The sequence below is a fragment of the Chrysoperla carnea genome, chromosome 5, assembly GCF_905475395.1.
Source record: "Chrysoperla carnea chromosome 5, inChrCarn1.1, whole genome shotgun sequence".
Classification (NCBI taxonomy): Eukaryota; Metazoa; Arthropoda; class Insecta; order Neuroptera; family Chrysopidae; genus Chrysoperla; species Chrysoperla carnea.
The window spans coordinates 53328676-53341618 of record NC_058341.1 but is presented as its reverse complement, the minus strand read 5'-3'; the positions used below and the strand labels follow the sequence as shown (position 1 = coordinate 53341618).

At 30.6% G+C, this 12943-nt stretch overlaps 1 protein-coding gene across 1 annotated transcript; it reads left to right on the top strand.

The window, feature by feature from the left end:
* The first annotated feature begins 3271 nt into the window (after nt 1–3271).
* Nucleotides 3272–9549, top strand: LOC123299643 (GPI ethanolamine phosphate transferase 3). The gene is made up of 5 exons (XM_044881914.1): nt 3272–4241; nt 4297–4367; nt 6044–7795; nt 8398–8786; nt 9246–9549. Exons 1-5 carry the CDS (start codon nt 3403–3405, stop codon nt 9441–9443), a joined length of 3249 nt encoding a protein of 1082 aa, XP_044737849.1. The 5' UTR covers nt 3272–3402; the 3' UTR covers nt 9444–9549.
* Nucleotides 9550–12943: the final 3394 nt, after the last annotated feature.

Here is a 12943-nt window from a genome sequence, read left to right as displayed (position 1 = left end):
TATTTTAACGCATGACCATTTGTTAAACCTCCGTGTGCCGATACTAATTGGGAACTGTAAAACCATAGTGATCCAAGTATCATACCTTTTTTATACCATGTATATGAAATATACATAGTATATTAAGTTTAGTCCCAAGTTTGTAACGCTTAAAAATATTGATGCTATGAAAAAAATTTTGGTTTAGGTGTTCATAGAATCACCTAATTAGTCCATTTCAGTATGTCTGTCTGTCTGTCGTCTGTTGTCTGTCCGTCTGTCATCACGATTACTCAAAAACGAAAAGAGATATCAAGCTGATATTTTTATAGCGTCCTTTAGAAGTAAAAAGTGAGGTCGAGTTCGTAAATGAGCAACATAGGTCAATTGGGTCTTGGGTCCGTTGGACCCATCTTGTAAGCCGTTAGAGATAGAACAAATGTTTAAATGTAAAAAAAGTTCCTTATAAAAAAATAAACAACTTTTGTTCGAAACATATTCTTGTAAACATCACTGTTTACCCACGAGGGCACTAATTAGGTGAAAATTTTGTAGTATGTATTAATATGGGAATATCAGTTATGTGTGTGTGGCTATTTAAAAGTGGAAATCTTTCTTTATTTACGTGACGTCAAAAAACAAACGATTGCGTCATCAAAACTGTCTATACATGGTATTTCAACAATTAACTCAGTCAACGGTTTGTTTTCACTTGTTTATTTGTAAGAAAATTAAGAAAAAGCATTTCAAAATTCTAGAGAAATTAATGATTTTTACTATTTATTACAAAAAAGAAAATACTAACCATTGTTGGGACAATGAAAAAACAGTATAATTACATTTTTTTACACATCAAAAGGTAGGGATTTCTCAAGAAAATTGAAAAAAGGCACTTGGATGAACGTGGCATAGGGAGCTCTTTCGTGCCACACTATGATAATTAAATCTTTAATATCAGAAAATTATACTTGGATTACTGTGGTTCTACCATCGTCAATTCGCTATAACTTTTTATATCGCATTCGACTTGTGAAAATTTTAAAACTATTGAAGTCATGCTTCAGTATAATTTTTTAAGGATTTATTATAATTCGAAATAACTCATCGCCTGGATTTTCTGTTACAGGATTAACGTAAAACTCTTAACTCGAATCCATGACAGACATAATCAATTCCATTTTTCATAAAACTAACTGCAACAATTATTTTGTTTGTTGAAAAAACATTTTTTAAAGAAATTAACCGTTATCAATAACATAAAAATGTTTTATATAAGCCACAATAGCTACTGATCTACACAAATAATCACGAGAATAGTTATCACCTGGACTCGTCTGGGTGCCTCGTGTTGCCTTTGACTCGGGTACAAAAAAAACTTTTTAGCGAAGTCAGACAGGACAAGGCGAGGCAAGTAGAGCGGAGATACCCACTACAAGTATCGCCCCTCGACATTTCTTCCCAGACCTGACTTATTTATACTACTTCGAAAGAGTGTTGAGGAGGTTATAAATTGGAACAGTATTGTTGTATATTACTATGGTTTCATATTCATCAATTTATTTAACAATATCCCATCTATTTATTCAAAGTTTACTGCCCAGTTTTAATGTACCTAGATACTTTTTTTTTAATTATCGATATCTTGAAAACTTTAAATTGTTCCTACTAATATTGAAAATCGACTTTAGCCAAGTCTGAATCAAGATATCTGGATCTATTGGATATATAGTAAGGATTGTGTCGATAAATTTTTGTGTTATGCAAATATGTAAAATAATGGATGCTATAGAAGGTAGATTTCTGAGTCTGGTAGATTTCTGTGTATCTTACTTACCTTTTAACAGAGACTATATTTTACCGATATATTCGCTGCCTTTTAAGCACTTCGTTGTTCTGCAGTCTGCACACGCTAAAAAGTCGTAGAACATTTTTACGCAAAATTTTGTAATTCTGCGGTTATCATTTAATATAGCAACTGATAAAATTGGATTCCAAACTAATAATACTAATCAATCCAATTACTACATTACTTTATAAAGACGTAAATAATATCAAAAATGTAATAAAAATGTTAATTATAAATTATAGCATACCAAGGAATGAATGAAATTCTATCCATTTTCTATGTTATTTAGAATATTAAAATTCATTATTTTTATGGTTGATACACGGTAAGTGATGTAAGCATCAATTAATAATGAAAAAATTTTTGTTTTTCCTTGATTATAATTTAATTGATGTTTTCCGATAGCTAGAACCGCTAATCATTTAATTTAGATTTATAAAAAAAAACGACCATTGCCTAATTTATCTTTCCCGCCTACGAGAAATATTGACAAAAACTTGCTTGAGGGCTGTTCCTATACTTATTTAAGCCGGCATGCTGCCCATCATGGTTTATCTTTGTCATTCGTACGATTGAACATAAGGATGAAAAAGACAAATGGTGATGGTCAGCACACTGGTTTGATATTTAGGAACGATATTTGATGGGAACGTCACATACCCTCTATATAGAAGATTTGGTTGTATTAACTTAACCTAAAGAGGATGTTAAACTGTTAACAAATCTAGGGAGCAAAATGTAAAGAATGTCTCAGATCGCATGTTCATTGCGCTCGAAGTGAAGTCGATTGTTTACCACCCTCGGATCTGAGGCATTCTTTACTTACTCCCGTGGTGTGTATAATATTTTTCTGCTCGACAGAGGCGGAAAGTGGTAACATTCTTTTAGCATAGCGGGACGAAAATTGACACTTTCCCCTTGGAGACGAAAAATTAATATATTACACATTATACAAAAGTAATGAATTTCGCCTTGACAAACATGAGATCTGAGACATTATTTACTTGCTCCCATGGTGTGCACAGCGGGATAAAAGTTGACACTTTCCACCCGAAAGGGAGAATGGCTGCAAAAAAGGGTAAAGTTATATACATATACTTCGTCTGGCGTATAAATTCTGTGTTTATTTTTATGCTTATGAGCAGAGACTATATCAGTAAACCGATATATTCTCTGCTTATGAGTATTTACCGATATATTCTCTGCTTATGAATATTCGCTTTTTAAATTTGAAACAACATCCTGCCTTCCTGCATAAACCATATAAACTATATTGAATATTGTGCCTATACATAGAGGTGAAAATCTAGTTAGAAAATTTCTAGCAATTTTTAGATTTATTCATACAAATAATTTTATTTACGTATTAATATTTAGATACCTTAAATTTAAAGAGATAAAAGAGAAATAAAGTTTAAAAAAAATTTTACAGAAGAAATAAATTCATAAAATATTTAGGTTATGGTCGCCCTGTAATAAGTAAAACTAAACTGTTCGAACTTAGAAAAGAGAGCATGTTTTGAAAGATTAGTTTGGAATATAAATAAATAAAACCTCACACAAATGAGTAGAGTAAAATGGAAAAACAGTGGTGTTATTTCTTCTTTTTATTATGGCTCTCATATTTGATGGTATCGAGTGTATTAATGTTTACTCGTGGATTTTTACTGACACGCATCGAACAAACAAATATCTCAACATGTACTCCATATACAGATATACCATGTACCCCAAATGGGGCAAGTACGTTAAATATTACGAACGGTAATGTCTACACATGTTCCCAAGAGGATAAATTTATGTCCCTTTTACGGGACATGTACACTTCAACTAGTGTATGTTTACCCCAAAAATCAAAAGTGTTATTAATTGTGATAGATGCATTGCGTTACGATTTTATGACATATGATCCAAGAAACACAAATCCTTTACCATTCGAAAATAAAATGCCTATATTTAATGAATTATTACAAGAAGCTTCAGATCGATCTCGAATGTATCGATTTATTGCTGATGCTCCAACTACAACCTTACAAAGACTTAAAGGATTAACTACAGGGTCGTTGCCAACATTTATTGATGCTGGTTCAAATTTTGCCGATCATAATATTACGGAGGATAATATCATTGATCAGTTACTTCGACATAATAAACGTATTATCTTTTTGGGTGATGATATTTGGGATAGTATTTATCCAAAACGTTTCCACCGGAAATTTTCGTATCCGGGCCTAAATACATGGGATTTAGATACTGTGGATAATGGAGTGTATAAGCATTTGTTACCAGAAATACGTAAAAATGATTGGGATATGATGGTTGTACATTTGTCAGGAGTTGATCATGTGGGACATCGTTTTGGACCATACCATAGTGAAATGGAACGAAAATTAACTGAAATGAATAACGCTATCAAGTAAGATTCGAATCACGAATTTCCAGAACATTATTCTTATTTTATAATTTTTTAGGCAAATTGTGAATATTTTGGAAGAAGACATGCTGCTGTATGTAATAAGCGATCATGGGAGTACCAAAGCTGGTAAACATTTTTTTTATTGTCTGTAGTGTCAATCATAAAAAAATAACCGTCAAATATTTTACTTGAGAAGATTTTTAAAAAACGATCCTTGAATTAGATCCTTGTGAGGAGTAATACTATGAAATCAGCTGACCTTCAACTCTCTAAGGATCCGCTTACCTACTGATTTATTCAGATATAATTCTATTGGTAGTCTATACTGGACGAAACCAACTCGCAGTATGATTTCAGGTAGACGGCCAGTAAGTTGAAGAGGCAATAAATACATGCAGGAGTAATACTTATAGTTCCTATGAAGGATTCAACCCTCAAACTGTTGATACGTTCAAGACTTCAAACATTTTTACTTTACTATCTTAAGACCCTACGGATATCAATACTTATTTTGATTAAGAGTTATCCAAGAATTAAACTAACTCGATGATTCAATACCTATCCCTGATTTTAACAAGCATAACCAAGTATGCTGGATAATGTCAAAATTTGCTTATTTTTAAAAGCAGTTTTACCACTTTTAATGCGTTTTGAAGACACTCGTTGCCTGTGTCGGTAGTCCCCAAAACATTAAGCCACATTTAAGCTTAGAGTAAACTTAAGCATAATAGAACATCAAATAGGCTCGATGTTAATGATTTGTTTTAGTATTATGATTTGATAGCATACAGAGCTTAGTTTTTTTATCCAAACACTGTAGTGAGTTTCCCAACTTGTCGTTTAGATGTAGTTTATTAGAATTAAACCACGCTACCATTTTGTGAATGATGTTATTCATTGTGTAATTAATCATAAGAAGGATTACATTCATAACTGATAAGAAATAAAACGTGGTAGCCACGAATTTGTATAGCTTTTTTTTCTGTTCAATTAATTATTTCTGTTTAAACTCGCAAAAGGAGTTCTCAAAAAATCATACAATTTCAGGAAATTACAATTATTCTAAAAAAGTCAAGAAAATTCCGTCAAAAGAAGAAAGCTCGAAAAATAAAAAAAAACACGCATATAACACGTGACGAATCTAGACTCTAGAGTATCGAATCGCTGTCACCTCATCCGCACGAACTTCAACTTCCATGCGCTCGTCGCTTCGTCTCTCAGTACTAGTTGTCACTGCGTGTTTGTTAAAAGGGCTTTGATAAATATACCGATGATTTATATAATAGATTATATTTAAACTCAAATTTTAGTTTAATCGAAGTTTCCAACATCGCAAGCCAAGATAATGAGGCCTTTTAGATAGCTGAAACTACAGAAAAAGCCACCCACATTCACATAACTAGAAATTTATTTTTAAAAAAAATTACGTTATTTGAGTCTACTGGGCAACGAACGCCTACTCTTGAAAAAATGTACAAAGATTTTTATGACTATTAAACCAACATTGACGGAGAATGAGAGTGTTTTCTCGCTATCGGGAAACATTAAATTTTTAAAGCCTATTTTTTAAAGAAAAAACTTTGAATTGAAATTTTATTTCTTTGTAATAAAGCAAAAATATGAAAATAACATCGTGTTTCATTAAAAATTTCAAAATTCAGAGACATCAGAAATCCTAAGAGCTCCTCTGACGAAATATTGACGGTGATTGAGGGTTCACCGTTTTATGAATGACATTGTAAATATTTTACCTTATAAAATGTCTATTTCTGGAATTAAAAAATATTTTTGTTTGTTATCAGGTGATCATGGAGGTGATAGCGAAATGGAATTAGAAGCAGCCATGTTCGCATACTCACCGATGCTACCATTTATCAATCGTAAACTTGTAGCTGGTAGCGATACAGTAAAACAAATCGACTTAGTTTCCACTCTCGCAACGGTATTAGGTGTTCCGATACCATATTCTAGTATCGGCACCGTTATATTCGATTCCCTACCTACATCAAATAAATCCCAAATTCCGTACTCGGATTGGCAATACGCTTTACTGATTTTATGGAAGAACATCCAACAAGTGACAACTTACATTGAACAATATTCAAAACAAAGTGATCAATTTCACCGGGATAAGTTAGAAATTTTGGATGAAAAATATAAAGAACTTTTATTTCGAATAAACGGTATTCGAAATGAGATCCAATTTCAGAATTTGATTCGAGATGCTCGGGAATATATGGAATTCGCTCAACAAATGTGTGAAGATGTTTGGGTACAATTTGATAGTTTTTCAATGTCGCGCGGTTTGTTGTTAATGTTTTTAACGATATTTTTCGGGTATATGTTAATTGACGGAATCCCTGGAGATCGTCTTCCAGAAATTTTCATGAGCTCTTTTATTTTATGCTCGTATATAGTCATGTTAATTGTTGCTTTTGGAAGTATTATTTGTTATTATTTAAATTTTGTTGAAAATTTAGAGCTAACTTTGTTTTTCTCAACTGGTATGGCGTCCATTTTTATGTTAGCTATGCTTGTGATACAAAATTGGGAAATGATTGCGATTTATTGGTATGATAGTAATAAAAACCGCGATTGGTTAGGAATTTGTTGCCGAATTATAATGTTGTTAAGTATTTCTGGTTTGTTTTCGAATAGTTACATTGTTGAAGAAGGTTTTGTTCTTCAATTTTTAGCTTTAACTTTAATATGGCTATCGGTATATCACGTCGGTTCAGGTACTCCCAAAACTAAATCAGTGTTACATTGGTTTAAATCTCAATGGACGTCTACCAAAATAAAATTAATTACCCTGGGAGTTGTGGTTAGTGTTATTGTTCGAGCTTCACAATTTTTCTGGCGATGTCGCGAAGAGCAGAACGCATGGTGCCATGATGTAATCTTACATCATAAAAAATTCGATAAACCTTCATTAAAATCTGCAATTAAAATTGAAATTATTTTTGCACTTGTAGGGCTAGCTTTATTTGTAACCGTTACACGTATTTGGTTACGTAGCTGTGGAAATTTAGTAGGATTTTCACCCACAATTACAATAATGCGTTATTTACCATCTGTTGCGGTTGTATGTATGGGTGGATATTGGGTCTTACATGACCTCCCAAAGGAAATCAAAACGAAAATTATTACATCGTGGCAAGTGGACGTTTTTGTGTGGATTATATACACAATAATTTTAATTGCAATTGTTTCACTTTTTTTACAACCACTTTGTATTTATGTATTGCCAAAGAAAAAGGAGAAAGTGTCCGTATATGGTCGCAAAAATATAATCCCGCAATTGTTTCATCATGTTAAAGGATTGTATAAGGAACGGAATCAGCCAGCCAATAATGAAGATGATACGCCAATTGTGTGTGGTTTGGGAACTGTTTACAGTGCAACCTATGTTGTACTTAGTGTATTTGTTTTGTTGTTAGTTGGTTTACTGTTGGGTGATGTGACCGCCCCATCTGCTGTTCTCATGTACACGAGTGCTGTTGTTGTTTTAGCCATTTTGTCGGTCATGCATTATGAGAAAGCAACGAATTTAGGTAAATTTGAAAATGTCTTTACTACTTCTAAATGTTATGTTACGGAAAAAAATTTAAAATAATGTGAATAATTGTAGAAACTAGCCGAAATGAAATGAAATTTACCGAAAATGTTTATATTTTTGATCATTGTGTCTCAGGCATAGTTAATAATTCTGGTTAATGAAATCCAAATTTTTCTCAAATGTTAGTAAATGGACACATTTGTTTCCAATGACTACTTTTAACTCATTGATTGTAGCAGACCTTGTGCTTTAAACTTTGTGGATGACATGCCTCCATAGAAAAGCTTATGGAACCTATTTTTGTATTTCCTTTGACTTTAGTCAGTCCTAAAAAAAGTTTAATCCATTCTAAATGTATTTTATTAAAATAAAACAAATTTTTTAATTTATTTTTTACAAAAGTTTTATTTACGACTAGTTTCGGATTATTTTTAATCCTTCTTCTAGTAATGTCTAGGCTAATCTAAAACGTTTTAGATCAGACTAGAATAATGTAGATGAATAATAATAACATATTGTCGAAAAATACATAATACAGATAAAGAAAAAGATGTCTCAATAATTCACTAATTTTTGTTGATATTTGATTTATTTCAGTTCAATTATTCGACGTCTCCAACACAAGCATATTCTGTTGGCTGTTATTATGCCAATACTTTTTCTATGGAACAGGACATCAACCAACATTTCCCAATATACATTGGGCAGCTGCATTTGTGGGTACCGGTGGTAATTTTATACATAACTCAATACCAGCCACATTGATTGGTATCAATACGTTTGGATCTCATATTATGTTTGGACTAACGATACCATTGTTATTAATTGCACCATTTACGTTATATATAATGTTCCCGAATTTATTTCGTAACGATGATCGAAAAGAGATGCGACGTGGTGAACTAATATTGTATGAGCGTGATGGCAGTCTTTTAAGTGGTGTATTTATACTTAGTTGTAAATATATTATATTTTATGGAATTCGTGTAAGTATTTTAATGTTATTAATTGATACAATTAAGTTCAATTATGGAGTGTCCCAATCGCATTAGGAGAGCAGAAGGATACGTATGATAAAATTCTAAGCAAAAGTTTCTTTACAATTTTTTGATCCCATGTACTATGAATAAAATCGAATCTCATTATCGTTTGTAATTTTGATAATTGTTCGATTGCTATTAATATTGGAACACCTTGCGTATCCTCAACTGTTTATTTAATGTTCAAACTTTTAATCTAAGATTTTTATCCTGTTGAAAATACATAAATCAAAATTTGTACACTACGTATGGTCGCTACTACTACTTTATTGGCTTGCTTAACTCTATTTTTGGAATATATAAGATAAAACAGTACTAAAAATAGAAGATCAGTTTATTTAACAACTAGATTTTCTTGAAAAACTATATACTTCCAAAAAAAAATTAATGAAATTTTAATTGTAGATGTTCGTGTGTATGCTTGCATCAACGATTCATTGTCGTCATCTAATGGTTTGGGCAATATTTGCACCAAAATTGATATTTGAAGGTCTGGGATTATTTGTAACACTTCCAGCAGTTTTAATTTCATATTTATTACTTATAAGAATTAATACACGTGTTGATAATCTAATCGTTAGTCTTGAAAAGCAATGTAGATGATAAGCGGATTCTTTTTAAAATCGTTTAAAAGTCAATCCTTTTTTCAAAATGTTTTTTTCATTGTTTTATTAGTGCAATATTTTTAATTTAAATTTTTAATGAAAAAACCGCCACTGCATTTATTTTTTAAAAACATATTTTGATGCAACTTATTATTTTAAATTGCTTATAATAATTTTATTGGAAAACAGAACCAAAATGGTATTTTTTTGAATCTCTCAAATTATAGTTTTCATTTTTTTTACTGTATCCTGTTTAACAAATTACATTCAGTTTTGAAAGTGGCGCCTTAAAATTTTTTAGTAACGTAATTTAATTTATAAATTATTACAAAGTTGATATTTTCGAAATCTTCAAAAAAACTATTGTTTTTAATTTGAAACTTTAAAATATTTGTTTTTATTTTGAAAACCCAGTCCACATAGAGTGCATTTTGTCACAGTGAAAAACATGAATACAAACTGTTCATACTATAAGCAGAGAAGTGAGATGAATTATATGTTGTTATTTTTCTCTGCTGTAAGAGTAGTTTTGTAGATAAAAAACATATTGATGTGCGTCGACTTTTAACCAAAAATAATATTATAGTTCATTAACTGCAACCGGGTGTATTATTAGTCGACTCGCGCCTAATGTCACTTCTTTGCTGGGACACGGTGTTCACTGTATGTTTTGGTCTGGATTTAATAGCGTACTTTGAATGATTAGTACTCATTGTTAGTAGATAAATTAAAGATTGTATACATATTTCTATTATCTCTACACACTTGTTTTTATCCATTTCGAAAAATTTCGTGCGATAAAATTGTACGCACATTAAATTATAATCATATTAAAGTATTTTCACCAACATAGAATGGACGTAAAAATTTGACGTAGAAAGCGAAAACATTAACTTCAATTTTTCATGTCCGTACTTAGCCAATAGTATTTCTACAGTACTAGTTTAAAACTCAGTATTTAATTTCTCGAATAAATAGATATATTCATTTTTTTAAATTTAAGTTGTAGTCGTAACTAAAGATACAAATTTGCATCACAATAAAAAAAATTAAAAAACCGTTAGTATAGTGGTTAATGCAAAACTTTTTGTATATTTAATTACGACCTTTACCATTTTAAAAATAAATTTAATTAAAAAAAACATGGGCGCATCGAAAATAAATCAACACTTAGGACCAGTATTTTCTACTCTTATATTAAAATTGACGCCCATGAAATTGAAAAAAAAAAACACATGAAAACACTGCCAAAAAATATTCTTAATATTATAAAATAATCGTATATTTAAATAATGAAACAAAAGATGTATCTAGTCTTGTTTTTTGTTACATATTTTGTATTTTAACTTCACTCGAATGTTTCCTTTTGTTTTATACAATTTATATCCAGGGTTTTCTAAATAATTTCTAGAGACACTGTACCGAATTCGGATCCAAACTGGTAATATATGTGATTAATCCTCTCCCTGTGTTTAATAATTCTAATAGCTGTTCAAATTGATGTAGTCAGATCCTGCTTTAGTGAGACTGAAAAAGTGCATTAATTTTCAAAGCACTATCATTTTCACAGCACTTACATTCTGCGCAAAGATGGTGTAAATATATAATCCATAAATGCATCATTGAAGGAACTTAAGTAACTTTTAATGTCATAATTATTATATAGATGTTAAATATTTCTATAAATTTCTATACGCGCACATATATTTATCTTCCATGGATTACAATAAACGGTAATATTCATTCATTGCGTCTTTTTCCTACCTCTGCGAGACTAAGTTCTTGAATATAATTTAATTTAAAAAAAAAAAAAAATCCTTGATAAGAAAACCTTGAAATCATTTATACTCGTTTCATAAATACTCTTAAAATTTATTTTAATCTTAACTTATAAGAAATCCAATAAATTATTTTTAAATTGTTGATATTTTATATAATTTAAACTTCACCCAAACATGTTTTGTAAAATATAAATGTTAATGTACTGTTTCAAAAGCAGTTACACAGAATCAAAGAGTACAGAATTTTGTTACATAGAAACTTAGAACCCGCATATTTGTGTTTTGAAATAGTGTTTAGTAGCAGGGGCGGGCGGGCCTACGGAAATCCAGATGAATTTCCGGTCGGCCAGTGGTATCAGAAATGAAAACGAGACGATAACTTGTCATACATGATAGATAAAAAACTAATGTAATAAAAATCGTCAATAAAATTTGTGTTGGATGCGTTGAATTTGTGATTATTACTCCAGAGGACGCATCCTCAAATAGCTCAATATGATAAAATGCATACCAAAGTCCATTGCAAAGACCAAACATACGTAAACAGATTTTACTGACGAAGATTTGATCAGTTGCTACGTGTCAGTAAAATTAGTTTGCCTTTTTTGTACATTAGGCCGACCCTACCATAAGTTTCCGCCGCCAACCGCCATTCCGCCCCTGTTAAGTAGCTGTTATCAGATCTTACATGTCTCTAGTATGGCCGTAAAGGAGCTACCATAAACGTTTCTCAAAGAATAATTCACGTAGATTTTTAAAATTTGCAAGAGTTATAGCAAACAGGAACAAAGGAGATTGAAAGTCTTGAATATTCATATCAGGATAAAAAAATGTTAATACTATAAACAATTGTTCATGTTCATTGTTGAGACTTTTAATTTGTGGAATTCCATAGTCAATTTGTAAATAATTAGAAAACTATTTTTTGAATTTTATTATATGCGCTAGACAAAGATTTTAATCTTTGCCTGACGCATATAATCAACATCTAGCCGTTTTCTAATGTTGACTATATAAATCAAAAAAATTTTGTAAAACTTCACATTTGTATGTACTAATTTTTTTAAACATTTTTTTAAGACATTTAAAAATTCTCGGTTCTCTTGTAAAAAATTTTGCATTCTTTGATAAAACTAAAAATAGTATCCCACATTTTTCATAGTGAAAATGAAAAATTTTGTTGTTTTAAATAAATGGGAACAATTATAATTTGAAATCTATCTTGATAAATGTTCTCTCAATGTTACTAATTTTAAAACATTTGTAGTGTGATGTAGTTTTTCTCAGCCATATAAGACTTAACCAATAAACATATTGTAGTATTTTAAATAACCAGTACCTCCTAATTTTTGTAGCATGTTAATCCTAATCAATTTGTTTTGTTAAGAGAAAATATTATTGTAAAAGACATTAAAAAAAATACGATGAATCGTTAATTAATTGATTAAGATCGTTAATTTTTAATTGTTATTTTCATGATTAAAATATGTAATGAGTGCTTATTTAATTAAATAAAAACTTTAGTTACAAAAAATTGTTTTGCATTATTTTTAACTTAAATTTTTTTTTCCACATAGAGCTTTGTTATGCCTTTTCTTTATGACACTTACAAATTACCCAATTCCGGTTGTACGCTTAAATGCTGTTATTGAAGGAAAATCATCCTAACTTAATTTTCTTTTAGATAAAAGTACAGGGTTTTCTTTTTTGCAAATAA